Below are 26,426 nucleotides of genomic sequence, written 5' to 3'. Positions count from 1 at the left end.
CAAGAGGCCCTGCAATTTCTATCTTTCCCTCTTAGAACACCCACTGCCAAGCTAAATACTGAATGATCAGACACCTTATGGAGAGAGAGTCGCAGCCACCAGTCCCCAGAGAGTGGGTGAAGCTATCTCAGACTTACCAGCTACAGTCCAGCAGCCTTGTGGCTGCAGCTACATAAATGACTTGGGCAAGACAGAAGCATAGCCTCCAAATGGGCACGGTCAATGGACACAATCGAGGATAATATATTGTTGGAAGACAGTAAGTTTGGGGCACTTTATTACATAACGATATATAACAGATCAGAAAGTGTAAGGTCGGGGGGATACCAAAATGGCAACGGACTGAGTGGAAGCTACACTGACACTTTCTCAGAAACAAACTGGAATTACAACTAAAATATAGGAGAACCATCCTGAATAATCAACTGCAACTGAAGATGAGCTGGAGAGCACCCTCATAACCCAGGACGTAAAGCTGAGACCACATAGAGGTTGGTAGGAAGTGTGGAGGTTCGAGAGCTGAAGTTCCTGAGGGAGATCTCAGCTGTGAAGGGTTCCCACAGAGAATTCTGGGGCCTAAACCCCAAGCTAGGCTGCTCAACCCAGAGCACCAGAACTGAGAAAGGTGCCCACATAACATCTGGCTGTGAAAAGCAGCAGAATTTCTGTCAGGAAGAGACAGTTGGAAAGGCCGATGCTCTAATACATCAAGTTTCGTGGGAAGCCACTCACCTTGGCCTCCAGCGGAGGGAGGGCACAGTACACTGGAGCTGTGTGAGGACAATCCAGGTGTGTTGGCTCTGGAAATAGAGCTCAGACGGCACCCCTCTGGATTTCTGTGGTGAGTCATTCACCCATACTGCAGAGGCAGACATTTACCTTCCAAGCAGCTTTTGCCTGAGGGAGAAGCAATTGCCCCACCTTGCTAGAAAACCTCTCCCCTTCCCAGTGGAGTTTCTACAGCCTGAGGCTCATTAAGACTGAATAACAGCCTCTGGGTGCTTTGAGTCTTTGCCTGGACCCAGGGTTTGCTTAGGAAAGCAGACCTTGGTACCCATCTTGGTCCTTTCCAAATGCACCCAGCCCCAACAGAGGGAACCACAAGTTGTGGAATGGGGAAAGCTTCAAACAGGGTACTCAAGGCTGGTCACAAACAGCATCTGACATTGGCCTGCACAAGAGACCACCCAAGATGGGAGTCCTAGTAGATAAACCTAATACACAGAAACAAATCCAAACAGGCAGCCAAAATGAGGAGACAAAAAAACAAGCCCCAAATGAAAGAACAAAAGAATTCTCCAGAAGAACTAAATGAAATGGAGATAAATAATCTATCAGATACAGAGTTCAGAATACTGATCATAAGGATGCTCAACAGCATGAGAAAATAAATGGAAACTATGAAGTAAATTAATGACATAGCAGAAATAAGAAAAACACTGGAAGGAATAAACAGCAGATAAGGGGAAGCTGAGGATTGGATCAGTGAATTAGAAGAGAGGGTAGGAAAAAAAAAATCAGAGAACCAAAAAGAAAAAACAATTAAAAAACAGTTTAAAGGTGCTACGGGACAAGATGAAATGTAACAATATTCATATCTTAGGAGTGCCAGAAGATGTAGAAAAGAAGGGTTAGAGAGCCTGTTTGAAGAAATAATGGCAGAAAACTTCCCTAATTTGGTGAAGGAAAAAACACATGTTCAGGAGGCACAGAGAGTCCCGAGCAAGAAGAACCCAAAGAGGCCCATGCCCAGACACATCATGATAAATGCCAAAAATTCAAGACAAAGAGAGAATCTTAAAGGCAGCAAAAGAAAAGCAATCTGTTATCTACAAAGGAGCTCCCATAAGGCTATCAGCTGATTTCTCATCAGACACTCTACAGGCTAGAAGGAAACAGCATGAAGTGTTCAAGGTAATGAAAAGCAAGGATCTGAAACCAAGAATATTCTATCCAGCAAGGCTACCATTCAAAATAGATGGTGAAATAAAGAGCTTCCCAGACACACACAAAAAGGCTAAAGGAATTTATCACCACCAAACCAGCACTGAAGGAAATGTTAAAGGGACTGCTGTAATAAAAAGAATAGAGAAATATTGGCATAAAGAATTAAAATGGCAATAAATAAAGACCTATCAATAATAACCTTAAATAAAAATGGGTTAAATGGTCCAATCAAAAGGTTAAGAGTAGCTGAATGGATAAGAAAACCACACCCAAATATATGCTGTCTACAAGAGACCACCTCAGAACAAAGGACTCCCACAGGCGGAAAAACAAACTTCTGGAGGACTTTAAGGGACAGATCGACAGCAATACAGTCATAGTAGGGGACTTTAACACCCCACTGACTTTACTGGATAGATCTTCCAGACAAAAAATCAACAAGGAAACAGTGAGTCTAAATGACACACTAGATCAGATGGACTTAATTGACATTTACAGAACAATTCACTCCAAAGCTGCAGAATATGCATTCTCCTCAAATATACATGGGACATTCTCAAAGACAGACCACATGTTAGGACACAAACAAGTTTCTACAAGTTCAAAAGACTGAAATCATATCAAGCATATTCTCAAATATTTACACTATGGAATTCTATGCAGCTGTGAAAAAGAAGGATCCCTTACCCTTTGAGGCAACACTGTGGGACATGTAGAGTATTATGCTAAGCAAAATGAGCCAGTTAGAGAAAGACAAGTATCTCATGATCTTACTCATATGTGGAATCTAATGAACAAAATAGATCCAGAGACATAGAAGCATGGAACAGACTGACAAATCTCAGGGAGAAGGCAGGGGTGGGTGGTGGGTGGAGAGAGATTAACCTAAGAACTTCTATGCATAACCCATGGACACAGACAACATTGTGGTGAAGGCCAGGAGGGGGGTTGCAGGGTTGAGGGGATCAACGGGGGGGGGGGGGGGGGGGGGGGGAGGAAAGGGGACATCTGTAATACTTTCAACAATAAAAAGAAATTAAAACATAAAGAAAGTATAAGGTCAAACAGGAATAAAATACTCAAACAAAACCAGAAGCTATATGATTTCGAGTTTTATTTTCTGAGGGTAGAAACTACAAAACTGAACCAAGGAGAGAAAAAACTGTAAAATTCTGAGAATGTGATTCAATATTTAATCCTTTTAAAGTCATTAATTCTGACAACTAATTTTAAATATAAGTGCTTTAATTTTATATTCAGAAAACTAATTACAACAATATACTATTCATTTTTTAGGGTTTTCATGTGTGTCAGAGGGTGTAAGTCTCCCTACTACAATTTTCTTCGACAGTTTAACAGAAGCTTTTATCTTTTAATCCTCACCCAAGGATACGCTCACGGATTTTATAGAGAGGGGGAGGGAGGGGGGAGGGAGGGAGGGAGAGAGAGAGAGAAACATGGTGAGAGAGAACATTGATTGGCTTGACTTCCGTACGTGCCCCAACCTGGGATGGTACCCACACCTAAGCATGGGCCCTGACTGGTAATCAGACCCACACCTTCTAGGTGCACAGGATGATGCGCCAACAACTAAGCCGACCCAGCCAGAGCAACAGAAACTACTTTTGTTAGATCACCATTAAATTGTAGTGGTCTTTCCCAAATATGGTAAGCTTGTATCTCTGTGGTGAATGTAAAAGACACTGATTTCAGGGAAATGAGCATCCAGTCACGCATTTCATACCATTTGGCAACTAGAAAATGTTAAAGTGCTTGAAAGATAAGACTCTACAACAGTGATTTTCAATCTGTGTGGCTCAGCACACTGGCATGACACAAGAATTTTTAAAACATGGAATACCTGACTATTTAGTGATGGGCACTGACCTCTTTTCCCTTAGACTGTCACATAAAAACACGACAACAGCCAATACAACAGTAGCTGTCTGGCGTGAGTCAATCAAAATTATACCTTTTTGGTTTTTTGTCAGATTGGCAAAAAATACATTTTTTGGTGTGCCACAGAATTTTAGTAATTCATTTATGTGTGCCATGAGATGAAAAGGGTTGAAAAACACTGCTCTACAATGATGTTCAGGGAGAGAATTTATAACCTATACAGGTACCAATCAAGACATTTAGAAGTTAAAGTAAGACTTGCATTGTTAAAATTTGTAGATTTGCATTGCTGAGGCTTATCTTAAACTTTGCATAGTTCTAAATTCATTATATCAAAATTTGCATTGCTGCTGCATCAGAGGAAGCTTAAAAATAATATTTCTACTTTCTGTGTGAGAATAAATTTAGAGAGCATGATTCTATTAATGTCTACATTTCCTTCAAGTCAACACTCCTTCCTATCTCACTTCTCCAGCCCAATCCCAGCACCCAGGTTAAATGATAAATTTTGGTAAGGGCTTAGTCAATAATTAGTCTCTAGAAATGAGCAAGGTTCATCAGCCGCATCATATCATGGAAAGCCTGGAAAATCTGCCGAACGAGCTTCTCTGCGTCAGTCTCTGGACATGACTTCCAGGCTGAACAGGCCACAACAAACCTGTGGAGCACAATAAATGATTAAGTACTAAGCAAAAGGCACCAAATGATGATGACCTTTATCTATCTGGCTGTTAATATATGAAGCATGAATTCTGGCTGACATTAGGTAAATGTAACCTGACACATGGAAAGTAGGAGCATACTTATACATAATGCTGGGAACACTGAATTCACTATGTGACTGGAGACTAAGGACAAAAGGGAACAAAACACTGGCCAGAGGTCAGAGTGGTGGGAGCAAGGTCTTACTGTATTAAAGAAACAAGCCCACCTCTCCCTAAAATAGACCTTCCCAAGTGTGCTCTGAATGGAATGAGGTGGAATATGAATTCATGCCATTGTTTGCAATGAAACTTTGAACTATTTTTAAAGAAGAATATAGCACTTGAAGAGAGCAAAAAAATAAAATAAAATAGAGAAGTATAAGAGGAGAAAAAAGCTATTTTAGGAAAGCCAGGGAGAAACTCTCTTGGGACCATCTTCCACCATCTCCTTGTAGGTCCTCTTGATGAAGAAATCCCAGTCTGGTAGGTGGCCCTGAAAGCTGAAGGAAATAGGAAAGAAGCTGGGCTTCCCGTGGGCTCAGAGCAGAAACTGGGCTATGAACTCCCTTGGAACTAGCCTTCTCCTTTCCAGACACTCAAATTTTCTATAGCAAAACATACATAAAGCTCAAGTAAAAACCAAAGCATTGTGTAATGTAAAGCTGCAGACAACCATGCAATTCTCAGTATATTATGTATCTTTGACATGTACTTTAGATACGCAGAATGAAGTAAAAACATGCTCTGGCCCAGGATACAATGATGAAGTAATCTTTGAGTGGATTATATTTGCTGAAAGATACACAGGACCCTACAGGAAGGCCTTGTTTCACCCAGTGATTTCACATAACTTGTCATTTTCATGCTACACTGCATGTAATTCTCAAATACTTATCAACATCTAAATATATTCCTTTGCAAAGATCAACAATTCCTATTTAAGTGTCAAATTTTTCAAAAATTCAGTTATCTTTCTAAATTAAGGAAAGAAATAACTATCTTCACAAAAGAATGTACATAGGTTTCAGTAACAAAGAAAAAATGTTTTGTTCATAAGTAAAGAATTCAAGTTGTATTATTTTCCCCTACAAATTGGTAAAGAATGTTTTATAATGCTCAGAGTCAGCAATGCTGTGATGAAATAAGGAAGGATATATTATCATTATTTGTAATAATGAAAAACTGGAAATTGTAGGTAAGAGGTTAGATTATAGGAATCCCTAAGACTAGACATTATTCAACCATTAAGATAGCTCAAAGCATATTTAATGGTGCTGGAAGTTGCTTGAAATAATATTGAGACTAAAATTCACACAAAGGACATGAAAATATTTATAATGTGATCTAAATTTTTCAATAGTTTATAAAATTTTTATAATAAGCATGTAGTACATTTAAAACAAAATGCTATTTCAAAAATAAACCAATTTTCTTTAATTCATACAATTTTCACATTTAATAATCAATGAAAAAATACCTTCCAGACAGTTTCCATGCATTTCATTTGAAAACTATTTTGGGTGTACGCACAGTAATGACTCATAAGTGTAGACCTCTATCCCTGACCTCTTTTCTGAGTTCCACACTCGTATGTCCAATGGCCTATAGACCCATATTCTCTAGGATATAAATATAATAAATTCCTGTATTAGCAGAGATCTCAAAGTCAACATGTACAAAACAAAATTCTTGGATTCTACCCTAACATGTTCCCAAACCCATTTGTCCCTTAATTTTGTCCATCCCATTAAATGCCACCATCAGAATCAGCAACCCATCAGTAAGTCCTACTAGTTCTACTTCCAAACATGTCTCAAATCCCTCCACTTCTCTTCACCTTCATTATTACCACTGCATGGTTCGACTTATCCTCTGTGCTTCCTAACCGACTGCTCTCACCTCACTCTTGCCCCTGTCTACCTAACTTATATTCCATATAACAGCCGATGGTCCTTTTCACATGTAAATAAAACATGTAACATTCATGCTTAACACTGATAAAATGCTTCCCATTATTCTTAGGAGAAAATCCAAACTCCTTACCATGTTACAAGGCCCTACACCAACTGACCACCCCGACCAAATCAGTCTCTCCGGGAGCCGTGTTTTTAAAGCTCTCTAGGTGATTCTAATGTGCTCTCAAGACTGAGAACACTGCCCTACAAGATTCAGCTCTTGTTGCCTCTCTCCAGCTTCTACCACACTCCCACTTGCTTGCTAATTCAGAGCAATACTGCCTCTGCCTTTTCCTTATAAATGGCCAAGCTCTTCCCTCCTACCCCAGGACTTGTTTACTTATGTTCAGCCTGTCCTGTGAAAACATTCCCAAGTGCACCACATTTTCAAGTCATTGTTTCAGAGCTGGGGACACAACAGCAGACAAATCTTGTGGGTGTATATTCTAGGAAGGGAGATTTTAACATGTATAAGGCACACACACAATCTGGGTGGTTTTAAGTGTTAAAATGCAGCAGGTACATGGGGGGGGAGGGGGAAGTGCTATTTTAGATGGTCAGGGAAGGCCTCTCAGTGACAGCAAATATCTGTATGAAGTAAGGGAGTGATTCTTGCACATACTTCAAGGAAGAGAGTACCAGGCCGAGGAAATCATGACTGTGCATGCCTTGGGAAGGGAGCTTGCTTGGTATGTTCAAGGTACAAGGAGGCCAATGTGGCTGGGTGACATAGGAGAGTGGCAGGACATAAAGTCAGAGAGGTAAGTGAGAGCTAGACCGTGCAGGGTCTCACAGGAGGACTTCGGAGTTTACTGTGGGTAAAACGAGAAGCCTTTGGGGGGTTTTGAGTAGAATGGTATGACTTCAGTTACAGTTTTAAAATGACCATTGGGACTGCTGGGTAGAGAATGACCTGCAGGGAAGGGAAGGTGGAAGCAAGAAGACCACATAGGAACCTGCTGCAATAAGCTAAGTGGAGAGGAGAGTTCAGCTGGAGCGACAGCACTGCTGACAGAGCCGCGATCGGGTCCTGGAGAGCTGCCTCCTCGGCTCTTCAGGTGAGTAAGTCCTTCTCCTTAACATCTCAGCTTCCCTGTCACTCCCCAGACGACGTCCCTGACCATACTACAGGGTGGGGCAAAGGCAGGTGTGCAGTTGTGTGTATGGAAAATAATACAGTAATTCACAAATACAAGAGCTGTCAAACTCACAACTGTACACCTGCCTTTGCCCCACCCCGTCTAAAAGCGGGGTCCCATCTCCCTGCCAGTGAGCCTGTTACCACCGCACCTTGCTTACTTCCTCCACAGCGCTCAGTACTACTGGAAGCTATCCTGCTCATTTATTTGTTTTTCCCCCCCTTTCCCAAATAGAAAATAAAATCTGTAAGAGAGGGGATCTTGTCTGTCTTGTGTTCTCAGCACCAAAAACAGTCTTTGGCACACTCTAAGTTCTCACTAAATATTTTTGAGTGACAAAATCAAAGTTCTACCCCAGGATCATTAAAAATATATTTTTTGAAAAGTCAGAGAGCCCACGACCAAAACTCTCTTATGATTGCATGCAATATGAAATCCACTGCTCGTCAGGAGATGTGTGAGAATGCTTATTCTCTGTATATGGTGATGAAATTTTAGACCTCTGACCCTTTATTCTGACAATAAGATCCATGTTTAACCTTTATCATTCAACCTTTAATTGGTAGATTCATGTACACAAATTGAATACTATGAGACTACATAATCCAAGGATTTAGATATCAACAAATTCTCATATCACTGGCATAACAGACTATCATACTTGGCACGAAAGCAGATGATAAAATTTTGAAAAAAAAAACGCTGACTGTAAATTCTTTACACAAGTATAAAAACATATAGTAGAAACTGAAATGTCACATGTATTATCATTCCAAATGTTTACATTCCACCTGAAGTGCCTCCAAGCCTGCTCACTTATTTAGGTGCTACCTGTGGCTACATTATCTTTTATAAAGCCCCCCATGCTTGGAAAGATCCCTGTGAAGAAACTGCCAGACTGTGCGCACAAGGACCTTCAAGCCTTTCTGTCAATTCCACGTTACCTTGTTCCCAATGTCTTTCCCCTGCCAGGTTTTTATTAGTTTCTTTCTTACTCTTTCCACAAACTTAACTCAAACCCCCATACCACCCAAATGAAATGCATCTGAATTGGCAAAGCTTATTTTTTATTATAAGTTAATTTATGCAGTCTCCTGTCTTGGTCTCATGGGTACTGTCTATGACGACATGAACCACCGCATGTTTACGGGCTCACATTTTATCTGAACTCCCATAAATGCTTTGGGTGGAACACCTAGGTTTACATGTGTACTGGCTTTTGAGGAGGATGCCAGAATCACGGAGTCAACCTTAAACGGTATTCTGCACAGAACACCTAATGGGCCAATTTGACAAGTGCCTCAAAAGCAGGATAGAGAAACAAATGCATTCAACATTTAAGTGGTAAAAACAATTACTCATTAGCAAGTGACAGATGACAACACAATCAGAAAGACATTCAAACAACAAAAGTGACAGCTTTCTTACTCTACAGCCCAGGAAGAATAAAAACAGCGGCCTCACCTGTCGTCTCTGATGTGGTAGAAAAATCCGTAGCCATTGTGTACCATGGGAACCACCACGCCCTGGACTCTTAAATAGCCAATCAGACTTGTTGAGAGAACAAAGTTTCCACCTCCTCCGCTGTGGTGGCACAAAGAACAGACATTATATTAGTTACAGAAGTTTACATTGTTCTGAAGAGCTTTTAACATTCAGGAAAAAAGAAACTCATTGGTAAACTTGTAAGATACTACACTGCATTACCTTCTGGAGAAAAGTGGATCCGTAAAGAGTTCTGGAATAGGGAGGCCGTTCTCTCTTGCTATGAGTAAAAGACCTAAAAGATGGCGGTCAAATCCTGCAACGAAACCCCAAGTCTGAAGTTAGGAAAAATTTTCAGCATGAGAGAACTGTTTTAAGTCAGAATAATTACAACGTAAGTACCTTTTCCAGTTGAACAATCTTTCATCATTTTATTATGTTTTGCAAAAGCTTCTAACATCTTTTGCTGCCGCTCAAGAAGCTGTGTTAAAAATCAAGAGATACTTCAATAACCAATTGTACAGAAAACAAACAGATAAAAAACCTGAGCTCAGAGAAATTAGGATTCGGGAAGTTTGGGAGAGAAAAGCTTTCCTAGGAAGACACTGAGACATGTGCTCCTGTGTCTGTTCATCTCTTCTCCCACTGCCTTTTCTTTCCTATATGCCCTGCATCTTGGTTATGTCTTTCCTGGGACAGGTAAACAAGAACTTGTGGGCAGCACTGAAGTGACATTATCAAGTGTAAGGAAAGAACTAAAGAATAGTTACACAAAAATGGTAGTGATGCAGTTCTATGAAATTAAAATAAATTAAGATACACTATATCTATCAAAAGTAAAGAAACAAATACAATACCAAAATAGCCGTGGGAAGGAACTACCTTGTTGCCTAAATGCTTCCAAAAAAAAGTAAAACAAAACATATAAAACTGTTAAGAATCTGTGATTTGAAAAACATTCCACCACATTAGGAAAACCTCCTTTTCAAGGCACTCTGGGCATGTCTGCATTTTACTGGTGTTATTCTGAAGGCAGAACAGCAGCAGTGAAATACTCAAGGTACTCTGCCTGGAAAAGGACATCGATGGGCTTCTTCTCGGGGGTCCCCGTTTCCTATTCTTTTCAAGTACTGGACGTACTTCACTGGCAAATGAACAAATAAATGTTTTGAAAACTTCAGGAAAAAATGTCTGACAGTATTTTACTGATCCAGGGGAACGGAGATAAAGGAGCTAGTTATTTAAGGGCCAAGGTTCCCTTAGAACAGACAAATTCTGCTACTTTTTCTTTTCAAATACTCACACTGGTAGAAGGATCCTGCATGGACAGGCACCACCTGACTGCTTCTGCTGTACATGATCGCACAGTCTCTGTACGGCCATGATAAAAAAACCTTGTCATAGCTGTTTCGTAGCAGCAACCAGGGCTACAAGAAAACAATGAAAACAAGAGAATGTGTCATAATAAAGGAAATGCTCTAATGTTATTACAAAGAGAGTTTACCTAATAAAGCTGGCTTTGGTCAGAGACTAAGCTCTATTAATACAGACTACAGTTGAGACTTTCAACAGCAAAGATGCTATTTCTGATGTCAAAGAACAAAAACCACCCTGGCACACAGGGCCTGGTGTGATATGGGATATTTCTAAGGCCTGGCTGCTGTCAGGTTACATACACTGGAGTCTGTGGTAGGTGGTCGCTATGATGACTGCCCCCCAGTGATCCTTGCCTCTTGCTATTTATGCCCCTCACTTTGAAACTGGGATGGACTTGATGACTTCTAATGAGAAATATATGACAAGTGGTGGGATGTCACTTCTGAAATTAGGTTACAAAGAGAGCTCTCTCTTGCCCTTACTACCTTGCTCTGAGGAAAGCCAGTTGCCCTATAGAGAGGCCCAAGTGGCGAAAAACTGAGGGATGCCTTTAGACAACAGCTTGGGAGGAACTGAACCCCACTAATAACCATGTGGAAGCAGATCCTCTCTGAAGAGTACCTTCAGATGAGAATACAGTCCTGGCTGACACCCTGACTACAACCTCCCAACAGACCTGAAGTCAGAGATGCAACTGGATTCCTGATGGACAGAAAATGTAAGATGATAAATGTTTGTTGTTTTAAGCCACTAAGTTTTGGGGTAACTTGTTACACAGCAGTAATAATATAGAGTCCTTGGCCTTTAGCTCCTTCATATAGAACATGAATGACTGTAGAATTAAGTAAAAACATGATTTAAGGAGTTCCCCAGAGTGATGCCTGTTTTCCTGGGTTGGAGGATGACATAACAATTTTAGATACAAAGCTCTCTTACTTTCCTGGTGGTCGGAATTTAGAGTTAAAGAGACAAGTGGAGTGAGGGTAGAAGGTTGGAACACGGGCAACTGCAAGGGCTCAAACAGAGTAACTGAACCTCTTCTGTGTTTCTGTAAGGCTGTCTCTCTGGGGTGAAATCGTATCCTTTCAAAATGTGCCGGAGAGTATAAATAAAAATTTAAAACACCACTAAAATAACATTATTTTAAAAACAGATGAAAAATAAAAAGCAGTAATAAGAATGACTGACAAAATATCACTACTCTGCAACCTCTAATGAAATAACAGATCTTGGTAATGATCATCAATGGCTACTAAAAACCAAGTAAAAAACTCAGAGAGGAAGCTTTATAATGGATATTGGCGACAACTGAACCCACTCTCAATTTGAAATGATAAAAGAGAAAATTAGTAACACTGACTATTTGATTTATTGTTGTAAAAACAAAAACAAAAATACTGATTATTATTCTCAAGTCTCTAGATCTAACTACCAGGTTATAGAAAACACAGGAGACCGAGCAACATGTTTAACTGTGTTTTTTACTTAAAAGGCAAATGCATAAAGCAATAATATAAATTTATATTAATGGGCACACAGTGTACAAAGATATAATCTGTGACAATAAAAGAGGACGGTACAGAGATATACAGAAGCAGAGTATTTGTATACTGCTGAAACTCAGCTGGTTGTTATAAATTTGTTATGGTAACTGTAATCTCCAAGATAACCACAAAGAAAATAGCTAAAGAATACAGAGAAAAAGAAAGAAAAAGGCAATCAAAATGGTAGACTGCAAAAAATCAATTAAATACACAAAAAGGGCAATAATGGAGGAATTGAGGAACAAAAAACATGTAACACTTGCAGAAAACACAGCTTTGTGGCAGAAGCAAGACCCTTATCAAAAATTATTTTAAATGTATATAGATTGAACTCTTCAAAGACAGATTGGCCGAATGGATTAAAAAAACATGGTCTAACTATATGCTGTCTACAAGGGATTCACTTTAGATATAAAGATGTTAAGAGGTTAAAAGTAAAGGAATGAAAAGAGATATTCCATGAAAATAGTAACAAAAAGAGTTGGATTACTATCTTATTGTCAGAAAAATAGATTTTAAGTCAAAAGGTTAAAAAAAGGCAAATAAAACAGTATATAAAGGGTTTAATTCATCAAGAAGATACAGCATTATAAAAAGATATGCACCAAACAACATTACCCTAAATTATATGAAGCAAACATTGACAGTTGCTCTACAGCCACAGTTGGAGGCTTTAATACCCAACTTTCAACAATGGATAGAACATGCAGACAGAAGATCAATAAGGAAACAGAGGGCTTGAACAACACTATAAACCTCTAGACCTAACAGACATATATAGAACATGGCACTCAATAACAGCAAAATAAAAATTCTTCTCAAGTGCACATGGAACATTCTCCAGGACAGACTATAAATTAGGCCACATAAGTCTCAATAAATTTTAAAAGATTCAAATCATACCAAGTAACATCTTCAGTGACAATGAAATGAAGCCAGAAATCAATAGAAGAAGGAAAACTGGAAAATTCACAAATATGTAGAAATTAAATCACACACTCCTAAGTAACTGATTGGTCAGGGAGAAATCACAAGGTAAATCAGAAAATACCCTGAGATAAATGAAAAGGAAAACACAACACACAACATGCCAAAACTTACTGGATCAAGCAAAAGTAGTATTCAGAGGAAAATTTATAGTTGTAAACACCTATGTTAAAAAAAAAATCTCAGATCTATAAACTAACTGCACGCCTTAAGAGATTAGAAAAAAAGAGAAAACTAGATCCAAAGTTAGCAAAGAGAAGAAACTGACAGAGTAAAGATAAAATACAGAAATAAAAAAATAGAGAAAGTTAACTAAACCTAAAGTTGGTTCTTTGAAAAGATCAACAAAATTGACAAACCTTTAGCTACATGACTAAGAAAAAAAGAGAGCAGACTCCAATTACTAAAATTAGCTAAGAAAGAGAGCATTACTACTGACTTTACAGGAATACAAAAGATTGTAAATTAACACAATGAACAGCTGTATACTAAAAAGATGGACAACCTGAAAGAAATGGACATATTCTGAGAACCTTGCAAACTATCAAATAGGACTCAAGAAAAAATAGAAATCTGACTGAACCTACAACAAGTAAGAAGATGACTAGGTAATCAAAAACCTCCCAATAAAGAAAAGTGCGAGACCAGATGGCTTCCTTGGTGAATTTTAACACTTGAACAAGTAACATCAATTCTTCTCAAACTCTTCCAACAACAAAAAAAACAGAAGAGGAGGGAACATTTCCTAACTCATATTGAGGCAAGCATTACTCTGATATCAAAACCAGTCAGACACTACAAGATAAGGCACTATAAACCAATATTCCTTATGAATATAGATTGAAAAATCCTCTACAAATTATTGGCAAACTGAATTCAGCAGCACATTAAAAGGATGATACAGCATCACCATGTGGGATTTAACCCAGAAATGCAACCGTGGTTCAACAAGTGAAATTCAATCAATGTAATATACCACATTAACAGAATGAAGGAAAAGATCTATGTGATAATCTCAACTGATACCGAAAAAGCATGTGACAAAATCCAACACTGTTCCCATAATAAAAACACTCAATAAACTACAAAGAGAAGGGAACTTCCTCAACATGACAAAGGGCATTTAGAAAAAACCCACAGCTAACACCAGTCAGTGGTGAAAGACTGAAACTTTCCACCTTAGATGAATAAGAAAGGATGCCTGCTTTTGCCACTGCCACTCAACAAGGTACTGGTTATTCTAGCGGGAAAAGAAGTAAAAGGCATCCAAAAATTGGAAAGAAAAAAGAAAACTATCTCTAATCACAGATACCTGATCTTGTATTTAGAAAATGCTAAAGAGTCCACAAAAAAGCTGTTAAAACTGATAAACCAATTTGGCAAAGTCTCAAGATACAAAATAAATACCCAGAAATCAGTTTCATTTCTATATATTAGCAATGAGCAATCTGAAAAGAAAATTCAAAAAAACAATTCCGTTTACAATAGCATCAAAAAGAATAAAATATTCATGATTAAACTTAACCAAGGAGGTGAAAAGACTTGTACATTGAAAACCATTACTAAAAGAAATTTAAAGAGTTAAATAAATGGAAAGAGACCATGTGTTCATGAACTGGAAGATTAACACTGTTAACAGTATTACCCAAAGCAATTCCATATTCAATGTAATCTCTATCAAAATCCTAATGACAGTTTTGCAAAAATGAAAAAACCCATCCTAAAATTCTTATGAAATTTCAAGGGACCCAGAATAATAAAAACAATCTTGAAAAGAAGAACAAAGGTGAAGGACTCACACTTCCAGATTTCAAAACTTACCCAACTGAAATAAGCCAGACACAACAGGACAAATATATAATTCCACTTATCGGAAATATCTAGAACAGGCAAATTCATAGCGACAAAAGGTAGATTAGAGATGAGCAGGGCCTGGGACAGATGGTAGAATGGGAAGTTATTACTTAATGGGTACAGATTCTGTTTGGGGCGATGAAAAATTTTAGAAATACACAGTGGTGATGGTGGCACAACATTGTGAATGTAGTTAATGCCACTGGATTATACACTTAAAAATGGTTAAAATGGCAAGTTTTATTTTATACATATTTTACCATAATAAAAAAAAGATAACTGCTTAAGGCAAAAATGGTAACAGTACATTGTGAGGTTTATAACAAATGTAGAAGTGTAATGTGTAACAACAGCACAAAGAGCGGGGAAGTGGCCCTGGCTGCCTGGGTGGCTCAGTCAGTTAGAGCTGCGTTCCATACACCAAGGTTGTGGGTTTGATCTCTGGTGAGGGCACATCCAAGAAGCAACCACCGGCTCAGCTGGCGTGGCCGAGTGCCGTCCCATGCACCAAGAGGTCACCAGTTCGATTCCAGGTCAGGGCACATGCCCAGGTTTCGGGCTCCATCCCCAGTAGGGGGCTGGCAGGAGGTAGCTGATCAATGTTTCTCTCTCATCACTGTTTCTATCTTTTAATCCCTCTCCCTTCCCTTCTCTCTAAAATCAATTTTAAAAAAAGGAATCAACCAATGAATTAATAAATGGAACAACAAATTGATGTTTCTCTCTCCCCCTTCCTCTCTCTCAAATCAATCAATTTAAAAAATGGAAAAGTGAAATTGAAGCATTTTAAGGTTCTTATGTTATACTTGAAGTAAAAAATATTATATGAAGGTAGACTGAGATAAATAAGATGTATTTTGTAAATTACTAAAAAAAAAGTACAGCTGACTATGGAGATAAAATGGAAAAAATTTAAAAAATGCTATGAATTCAAAAGAAGATAAAAAAGAAGGAACAAAAACAGATGAATAAAGAGAAAATATACAGCAAGGTGATAAACATAAACCCAACCACACCGATAATTAGATGTAAATGATTAAATATCCCGTTTAAAGACAGATATTTTCAGACTGGATTAAAACAAGCAAGATCAAGGAGCTTCCACTTCTGCTTAGGATGTAGAAAGTCACAACATACCTCCTCTCCTTTCCTAAAAATGAGTAAAGACTAAGATAATCTACAAATCATAGCTTTTCATGAACCCATCAGAAAACTGAGGCTGCAAGAAAACCAAATGATCTGGATTCCAAAGAATGGCAAAACACCTCTTAGAAGTATTAAAGAAATGGAAACCAAGGAAAGACTACGAAATTGTCACAGATCAAAGTTTGTCATTCTTTGCAATTACTGCTGATGAAAGTACAAATTTGGACATGGTGCCAATTGGGGAAAAAAGTAGGAAAAAACACTGGGAGTTAGAATGAAGTAGCTATGATAAAGATATACCCTTGGAGTTCAAGAGTCAACGATGGAAAATGAACGATCCTCACCGTCCGTGAAGTCTGTAATAGGCCAGCTGAAGTGCAAGCTGAATAAATGTATCAGGGTGAAGCATCTTCTTCTTGGTTAGCTTTTTGCCAAAAGGTGTAAAGGAATATGCCACAATCTGAAGATCAGATGCCTAACAAAAAGAATTAAATGGGAACAGTGAAAAATCACCTAAGGAGAATATCCCAAAGATCACCAGATTATCATTTGCATCAGAGTAATAATTAAAGGTATTACAGCTATAATTTCAGTGTTTCATGCTGTCACACTCAGATGCTGCCCAAGTCTTTACATATAGTAGTTAAAAGAGACAGCATGCCCTGGCCAGGCGGCTCAGTTGGCTGGAGCGTCGTCTCGTGCACAAAAGGCTGCGGGTTTGACTCCTGGGCAGGGCACTTCTAGGCTGCGGTGCAGTGCCTGGTTGGGGCACACGCGGGAGGCAACTGATCGATGATATTCTCCCTCCCCCCCTCCCTTCCTCTCTTTAAAAAAATTAATAAAAAATATATCCTTGGGTGAGGCTAGAGAGAGAGAGATTGAAAGCATAACAACCATCTAGGAGAAAAGTGAAAAACCTGCCTGCTTGAGATGCTGGGCTTTAGCTTGGTCGATGTCACTTAATACTTTCTCATCCACAGTGAAAACAAGCTCCTCTGGAAGTGGTATATCCCGTACTTTTTCTGAACCCTGAAAATACATAAGGATGAAGAATATTATATTTATAAAAAATGAGGAGAACAAAGGATGAGGTATTTGTTCTGGCAGCATACCTTCCATCTCCCTTCATTCTCCAGAATCTTCTCATCAACGTAATAGCTGATGCTTACCATAACCATGGCATCAAAAGGAGCATGCTAAAACGAAAATACACAATATTTTGAATACCTTATATCAAGTTGAAACCTGACCCAATATTTTATCTTCACTTTTCCTCCATTCTTAACACATGATAAAGTGCAGAATTCTCAAATGCCCTTACCTCCTAATGTCCGAGATGGTGGATATTGTGCAGCACAGTAATTGCTATATTTTATTTTCTGAGAAAGAATATTTAAAGTTGGAAGCACCTAATCAGGGCTCTTGAGGTAATGGGGAGGGTCTGAAGTAAACATGAACCATCTAGAGAAAATAATTGCTATTTGTACTGGAAGTCAGAGCAGGCATATGGATGCAGTGCTAAGATGCTCTGGAACTGCAAGAGCACTGTGCAAAAGCAGATGGGGACGGCAGACTCTCTGAAGGCTAAATAGAGAATGGGTATGAACTTTAGGTAAAGACAGAGGCCCACGAGATGAGCATTAAAAAGCATAACAACTTTGTGCACTTATCTACAAAAGTGCTCAGAAGTGGCAGAAATAATTCTCAGGTTTTAGGAGTGTGGGAAAGATGGGCTGAGTAACAGAGTGTTATAGGTCTGAAAGCTATATTCAGAGAAAGGAATCGAGGCTAGTGAATTTTTCCATCGTTTATTCTGAAAGACAAATTTTTTGCCTTATTTTCCCCCATGTCCCTTTGATGATAATTACATTAGATGGCTTTTTTCTCTGTGTTGTTGCTACTACTTTACATTAAACAAAGTTATCATTCGTGAACTGAATGTGACTTGCTAGCCTTGGGGAGAAAGAAGGGATGCTTAGCATATAAACCCAGCCACTTGGGCCTGGCTCAGGAGTAAGTAGGTGTCTAAAATATCACCTTAACGCCACACAGCTCCGCGTGCCCTGTATCATGGCGCAGTGGAGCCTAGGAGCACAGTGTGCTGTTGTCAAAGGAGCAGCCACAGTGTCAGGAAAGGCTCAGGAGGGAGGTCAGCACAGGATGCCCAAGCAGCTGCTGCCACCTGTCAGCAGCAGCACATGTAACCAGACTCATGGGTAACTGACAAACCCCTTTTCCAACTGTAACAACTGTGTAGTGTTTTATGGCTTTACAAAAAATTTTCACAGATATCTTATTCATTGTTTCATTTACAACAACAGTATTAATCTCTAACTCTTACTGGAACCTGTTAGAAAGAGCAAGAGTGATGGATATAATTCTGCTCAACTTATAATTCTACCCACCCATCTCCTGGTAAAAAGCTAATAATCAATTTAAAAAATTAGAAAAATATGAAAAATTCTAATGCTTTCCTGATGCTTTATTTGTTCACATAAGTTTGACCATTTTTATTTCATTTATATGAAGGCAGTATGTGTAACATACTGTTTAAAATGTGGACTGGTTCTGATTCCAAACCTCACTATCTGCTGGCTGTGCAATTGTGAGAAACTTATTTAATTCTTTAAGTAAATCGCCTCATCTGTTAGTGGGGATAATAATCCCCATTCTCATTCAGCTGCTGTGAAAAACGATTTTAATAAGGCTTATATAGTGCTCACTACGGAACCTAGCTCACAGCAATAATTAGTAACTACTGTGATTAGGAACAACTAATGCTTATTACATGCTTCTTCTGTACCCTTCACAAAGCCCTGTAACAAAGCCTATGCTGAGAAAACAAAACTCGTTGACGCAGGATTTTAAATCCTAAGAGGGAAATGTGATTAATTAGCATAATCACAAAAGTATGTACTCAAGCACTAATGGAAGAAAACAGCAGCATGGCTTTGAATTAAGACAGCTTTATTTTACAGTATATATACTTATTAATGATGTTTTGCATAGGTTAGATTGCATTTTCTGTAACATCTTAGGTTATAAGGGAAACCTACATGGAATTTTAAAAGCAAATTATCATAGAGATAATCAGACTGATTTTATGAATATATGTGTGTTAATGCACACACATAAACACGTCTACACCTACTACAGGAAAGCACTGCAATAGTGTTGAGATGCACATTCATAATGGGACCAATAGTCTTTATTCAGAGATAGAAAAGATCATTAAAATTATTTTCACCGTGAATTTGAGCAAACAGCAGGATGTTGGTGCTATTGGTAAAAATCAAAGTAGTGCAAGGGTGTTTTTTGGGGGGAGGGGAAGGGGAAGAAAACCAAGATGATGATTTCTTCTTGATGATGAGAGAAACTCAGCCCCATGTAACGATATAACATCCAGTCTGAACAATTTAACATACAGTGAAACAAAACTCTGAAAATGAGAATAGGTAAAAACCAGAAAAGTATAACTAACTGCAAGCCACCTATATAAAAATGGCCAATGGAAGTATTAAACCAGGGAAGAGAGCAGCACAGGGGAAAAGCATGACAAATATTAAGGTCAGTTTTCGAACAGACAGAGAGGGAACGACTGGGAAGAGGAGGGAGGCAGGGTCTGAGCCTGTGAAGAGGTGACCAACTGCTGCAGGCAGGTAAGGGAGAAACGGAAGGCACAGGCCAGGCGACAGCTACTTTACAAAGGACAGTCCCCAGGGACCAGTGAGGCTATAAACCAGACTTCGGAGGTGAAGAAGAATCAGAGGAGGAGCTTGAAGGGAAGAAAACGGAGGAAATTAACGAGAAATATTTTGTCAACACTGGACTCCAAGGAAGAGCAAAGACAACAAAACTTCAAAATGACTCACGGTAACCTTTCACCCAACGAGCTACTATACCAGGCGGCTGGTTTCATCACCTGCTTGTCCCCCACTCCACCTCTTCATGTGACAATAACAACTTTATTTTTCTTTAGGCAACCACCACATCTTTGTGGTGGTTTGAATAAGAGTGATTCTACCCCTCGGTTCCAAGGTTTGTCATGTGACCCAGACCAAGCAAATAAGGGTGCCCGCTTCCCTGGAATGGGCACATGATTCACACACACCAATCACAACCGATGAGCGTTATTCCCAGGACTTATGATGGGACCACTGGGGGGGAAAAGCTCGCTATTTCCATGGGGAACACTAATCTGTGAGGAGAGTTGTGAAGACACGAGGTTGTGGAAAACAGAACCAAACAGAAAAGTAGCACCAAAAAATGGAGAGGGTAATTTTTAATGGAAGCGTTTGAACACTGGAAGTCACCCTTACCCAAATTTAGCTGCACCCCTATGCCAACAAATATCTTCTTAAGCTAATGCCAGTTTGATTTAGGTTTGTATCACCTAAAACTGAATAAATACTGATTAATACAACCATTGGACCCAGATCAACATAACAGTCTTTTTAGTATTTTACAGTCACTAAATGCTTTTAGGGGAAGGCCACCAAACACTAACAAAAAAATCTACCTCATACTTCTTTCTACCAAATTACATACTTTATCAAAAGTGTTATAATGAGATTACAAGCATGTATTGCAAATTTGACTTAGGTTGATTTTTAAATTTTATTCATCCATAGACCTCCTGAATGTCCACCAGAAAATGGCAAGGTGGAGCTAATGAGAGAGACCATGGCAGAACAGAAAAGAAACAAGAAAAGATTTTTGTTGTTGTTTTTTATAAAGAAGGTAAAAATGGTATTAAATACCAGACACTTTAATATCCACAGTGTAAATAAATAATGTTCCAAAGAGCATGGGTCATTTTAGGAAAATAGTTACAAAATTACTAGGTAAATCTAGAAATATATCCATATATATTTCTCTGTGCATAAAACATATACATAATGTATACATTTTTAAATAGGTTGTAATTTTCAACAGAGAATTTTAAAGAGCTTATATTACATGAAAATATATGCAAATTCCCCTTTGCAGACACACCAAACTATTAGCTTTATCACAGATGAAAATAACTTGTCCTACATTCTACTTTCACTGAGAACTCATAACCAAACCTTTTATGATGATGCCATAAAACTAAGTATTTACTCATACTACCACTGCACAGCATAAGTCTTGTAGCTTATGCCTTTAAATCAACCTAAAAGATTAAAAGAAACAAATAACTTCAGTATTCTACTTACATCACAATTACAGCCAAATACTCCATTAGAAAAGGAAATCAAGTTATAGGATTTGTCACCCCAGCGTACTGTTGGGTCTCCAGTGAGGACCATTGCTATTGCCTAAAATAAATTTAATATTTCCAAATTAAAATGATTTTAACATTTATTTTTAAGTATTTATACGATATATATATTCTCACTTTTCCCCTTCAGGTAAACCAAATTTAATAAATGATAAATTATACTCAAGAGACAGTAATTCGGGTCCTGACTTTAGATATTTCTTAAAAATCTCGAGAAATCCTCCATAAAAGAGAATGCTGGTACAACATGCGTAAATGTTTACAGAGCATACAATACAATTGAAAGGACAAGGCTTTTGCAACTTGAATAGTGTTAAGAGGCCTTAATAAGTTCAGCCATTAAAAATTAGTTATGAAAAAAATATTTCAAGAATTCAGATCCCACCACACCTGTCTCTTAAACGGTAGGTTTTGGCCCATTAGTGAGTCATGAAATCAACTTAGTGCATCACAGAAAACATTCTTTACAAAAAGAAAGAATCAAATGAAGCATAAACATCAGAGTACATCACAGATAGTAAAAGTAATTACTTTTTTGTGAAACTTCTATTACATACATGTGTGTGCACAAGCACATGGTGTATGTGTGTGTGTCTGTGTGTGTAGTGGGCTACAGTCTAAATGTATGTCTAACTGTATTGCAGTAAAAAAGTTCGAACAATACTGCATTAAAATATATTTTTCCTCAAGAAGTCTGGTGATTCTTCTGCTAAAAAGAAAATAAAACTAAAAAAGAGGAAAAGTTGGTTTCTAGCTACAAGGTTTCTCAATTCTATATTATTTTATTGCTATCATTTAATATAGATGAATGCATTATTACATAATTTGAGTGTTTTTAAAAGACTATGAGACTTCTAAAAATATGACTACCTTTTATTACTTCCCAGGAAATGATAATATCCTGGGGAGGGAAAAGTAAGGCCACATTTACCCTTAAACTCACTACAGTCAGTTTGTTCAATAAAAACCAAATGATAAAATAAATTACTTACAGTTTGATATAATTCTTAGGACAGACCTCACCAACTAAGGTGTCAAGGCACACTGGTGTGGGTTATAGGTACTCGTGTCACCTTTGGCACGAGAAGCTCATTTAGCACAGTGACCTGTGCAAATTTTCTGTTTATGCATTCAATGAAAAAGTCTGAGAAACACTGATATGTGATATGCAAATGATAGTCATACTTCTTTAAACAACATACAGGATTTATCTAAGTGGACCTGAACAATGTGGAAAGAATTAATGAAGCATTATTTATCTACTATAAACTTCAATTTGGTACATGTATATATCATAGCTAAGAAAACATTTTAAGAGCCTTCATATAACAAAAAAATCTTCTCATGCTCAATATATATAAGAGCTCTCCAGAAAAATTTGTGGGAAGAAATAACAGAACAAGATAGTTGAGTACCTGCGAATAATCTTCTGGTGTTACATGTGGACTGCTATCCTCTATGGAATACACCAGTAAACTGTTCTGAATTTTTTCCAACATAGTCAAGTTCTCTGGATCAAGACTAATCAAATAGTCTCGTGCCTAAAGGACAAGGATATAATGATTAAATGTTACAGATTAAATATATCCAGGAGGGAAAAGGTTCATTAAGAAAAGTATATAATTAATAATAATGTATTGGATATTTGAAATTTGCTAGAAGTAGATCTTAAAATTTCTCATCACAAGAAAAGAAATTTGTAACTATTGTGACAGGTTAACTAGACATTGTGGTGATTGTTTTGCAATATATACAAATATCGAATCATTATGATGTTATACACCTGAAAACAATGTTATATGTCAATTACAACTCAATAAAAAAAAAGTGTAAATTCTAACCTTAGCCCATCGAGTTCTCTCCTCGCTAGTTAATGCTGCTATCCCAGGCCCATCAGGTTCGCTATGGCACTTTTTGTGGATGTACGTCAATTGCCTTACAGAAGATTAAAGAGAGAGGATTCAAAAGGAGCACAGGCACCATCACTACCTATTCTGGCCTTTAACAGGCCATAATGTTTACCAGTGTTTAAATGTTTCGATACGTTATCCAAAGAAAGTGATTATGATCTCAATAGCAATGGATTTATTTCCAATACCACATCGTTTTTTAAAAAGATGATTATATGACCAATTAACACCAAAAGTGTATTTGATAGTAGCTTAATGAATTTGGTGTTTGGCTGATATAATTTATACTTTCAAAATGTACATGTGCTTTTGGAGTTCACGTAAATACCTCTTACACAATGGAGAACTTGAGTAATATTCTGGTAAGTAATCTCACAAATATCACACACACCTTATCTAACTGAAAACTATGTACATATATACTTAATAGAGGACTTACTCTATAGCCAACTAATATGTGCGTTTAACCTAAAACATTAAGTACCATGTAGTCACGTGTTATTGTTACTTATAATCATCATATTTTAAAGACTCTATCAGCTAAGAATAAATTCTTTCCCCCCATAGTTTTCTATACTCCCAGTTTGGTGAATTTCATGTATTTTTAAACATATGGCAGGTAAATAACAGGGTTCTTCCATAAGTAAATAAATTTTCATCAGTCAAAAATCCAGAGAGGTTTAGTTTCAGCCTTACTTCCTCATGGCACATGCTAAGAAATTGCCTCAATTAAAAGCTTCCAGGTGTTTCTCAGAAAGTGAGCTAATGTAATTTAATAAGTGATCAAAAGTCACCACTAGTAGCCATCCCTTATTTGTGTTTTTTTCACTCAAAACTGGAAAAAATAAAATGTTTAATTTGCATGTTTTCCTCTGTTCCTTAATTATTTCTGTAATACTGATGAAGAAATAAATCCCTCCCTCTTTATTTGAACACCAAGGGAGTCCTGGGGAGCACATGAGGCTTCTTCACCAAACAATCTGCATCTACAGTGGAAGCAACTTGCCTTGCCTCTTCCTGCTTACCTGTCGTTGCTAACTCTGATTTTTCTTTAATTACAAACAAAGCCTCTACAGTTGGTGGTTATGTGGTAAGCACAGTAACTAGCATGAATTCTGAATGCTAAAGTAATAAAATCTACCTCGATCTTTTTCTTCATATGGTACTGGTTGCTGCTCTTCCCTCATCAGCTCAAATCACCAGTTTTGACTATGAAACTTTTTCCTGCTCCCTGATATGGCTATTTTCACATTCAGTGGGAAATGACCACCTCATATAAGGTGGTCATTATCACAGAGAAATTACTAGGGAAAATGTGTTACAAGTTTGATAATAAAAGGTCAGATAGCAACTAAATCTTCTCCATTAAGAAGTACATACTGCCCAAAGTAATCTACTGATTCGATGCAATCCCTATCAAAATCCCAACGACATTTTTCACAGAAATCCCAGAACTCACAAGAAACCACAAAAAAAACTATGAATAGCCAAAGCAATTTTGAACAAGAACAAAGCTGGAGGTATCACACTTCCTGATTTCAAAATAAATGTATTACAAAGCTACAGTAATCAAAACAGTATGGTATTGGCATAAAAACAGACATATATACACCAGTGGAACAGCATACAGAGCTTCCAAATAAATCCACTTATCTATGGTCAACTGAGGTTGCCAAGTATGCCAAGAATACACAATGAGAAAGGATAGTCTCTTAAATAAATGGTGTTGGGAAAACTGGATTGCATATACAAAAGAATGAACCTGGACCCCTATCTTATACCACACACAAAAATCAATTCAAAATGGATTAAAGGTTTACAGTAAGACCTCCAACAATAAAACTCCTAGAAAAACACAAGGGGGGAAAGGCTTCTGACATCAACTTGGCAAGTATTTCTTGGATATGACAACAAAAGCACAAACAAAAAAAGTAAAAATAAAGAAGTGGGATGATATCAAAATAACAGCTTCTGCATGGTAAAGGAAACAACAAAATGAAACGGCAACCTACAGACTATGAGAAAATATTTGCCAACCATATATCTGATAAGAGGTTAATATCCAAATCATATAAGGAACCCCTACAGTTTAATAGCAAAGAAACAATCGGATTTTTTAAATGGGCAACTGAATAGACATTTCTCCAAAAAAGATATACAGATGGCCAACAGGTAAGTGAAAAGGTGCTCAGTATCACTAATCATCACGGAAATGTAAATCAAAACTATAGTACATGCCTCACATCTGTTCGGATGTGATATTACATAATCAAAAAGACAAGAGATAAGTGTTGGTGAGGAAGTGGAAAAAAGGGAACCGTTGTGCACTGTTGGTGGGAATGTCAACGGGGCAGCCACTACGGAAAACAATACGGAGGTTCTTCAAGAAGTTAATCGTAGAACTACTCTACATTCCAGCAATTCAAGCTCTGGGTACTTATCCAAAGGAATTGAAATGAGGATCTCAAAGAGACATCTGTACTCCGTTGTTCATTGCGGCATTTTTCACAATAGCCAAGAGGTGGAAACAACTTACATATCCATTGACAGATGAATGGATAACCAAATGCATATACATACAATGAAATATTATTCTGGCTTTAAAAAGGAAAAACTCCTGCCATTTGCAGGAAAATGGAAGAAGTTGGAGGACATAACGCTAAGTGAAATAAGCCAGACACAGAAGGACAAATGCTACATGGTTCCACTTATATGAGGTGTCTGAAATATTCAGACTCCTAGGAGCTCTAGAGTAGAATGGTGGTTGCCAGGGGCTGGGGTAAGGATACAAAGGATACAAAGTTTTAGTTACACAAGACGAATAAGTCCTAGAGATCTACTGTGCAGCATCGTGCCTAGAGTTAACAATAATGTATTGGATACCTAAAATTTGCTAAGAGAGTAGCTTTTATGTTAGTGTTCTTACCACAAAAAGTAGTAGTAATAAAAAGGGCGGGAAACTGTTGGAAGTAATGGATATGTTTATGGTGAAAAGAAACTATAGTATGTCCATTTGATGGAATCCTATGCAACAGTTAAAAAGAATTCTATGCAACAGTTACAAAGAATATAAAAATATCACTGTCTTATTATGGACTAAAAGAAGCAAACTACAGAAAATGCCAAAAATAAAACTATTCTTTTAAATGTGTAAAATTACCCGTTCCTCATGCAACATACAAAAATCAATCTGGGGGAATGCTAATGTAAATGTGA

General features: G+C 37.8%; 1 protein-coding gene across 3 annotated transcripts in view; it reads right to left on the bottom strand.

Moving 5' to 3' along the window:
* CROT (carnitine O-octanoyltransferase) overlaps positions 1-26,426 on the bottom strand; it is a 48,955-nt gene that overhangs the window by 2,404 nt on the left and 20,125 nt on the right. For all 3 annotated transcript variants that reach the window (XR_015715176.1, XR_001603640.2, XM_087821128.1), the window contains 10 exons: positions 23,142-23,235; positions 22,716-22,841; positions 21,236-21,337; positions 17,150-17,233; positions 16,959-17,066; positions 16,382-16,512; positions 10,433-10,556; positions 9,532-9,610; positions 9,352-9,445; positions 9,109-9,228 (listed from right to left, as the gene is read on the bottom strand). Coding sequence is in view for 1 of the 3 variants with exons in the window: in XM_087821128.1 (XP_087677254.1) it covers positions 9,109-9,228; positions 9,352-9,445; positions 9,532-9,610; positions 10,433-10,556; positions 16,382-16,512; positions 16,959-17,066; positions 17,150-17,233; positions 21,236-21,337; positions 22,716-22,841; positions 23,142-23,235 (1,062 nt within the window). In the remaining 2 variants the exon portion in view is untranslated. The remainder of the gene's footprint in view (positions 1-9,108; positions 9,229-9,351; positions 9,446-9,531; positions 9,611-10,432; positions 10,557-16,381; positions 16,513-16,958; positions 17,067-17,149; positions 17,234-21,235; positions 21,338-22,715; positions 22,842-23,141; positions 23,236-26,426) is intronic.

Source organism: Miniopterus natalensis, chromosome 10, assembly GCF_054644295.1.
Source record: "Miniopterus natalensis isolate mMinNat1 chromosome 10, mMinNat1.hap1, whole genome shotgun sequence".
NCBI classification, from domain to species: Eukaryota; Metazoa; Chordata; class Mammalia; order Chiroptera; family Miniopteridae; genus Miniopterus; species Miniopterus natalensis.
The sequence above is the reverse complement of the archived record's forward strand: the minus strand, read 5'-3'. Positions and strand labels throughout refer to the sequence as shown.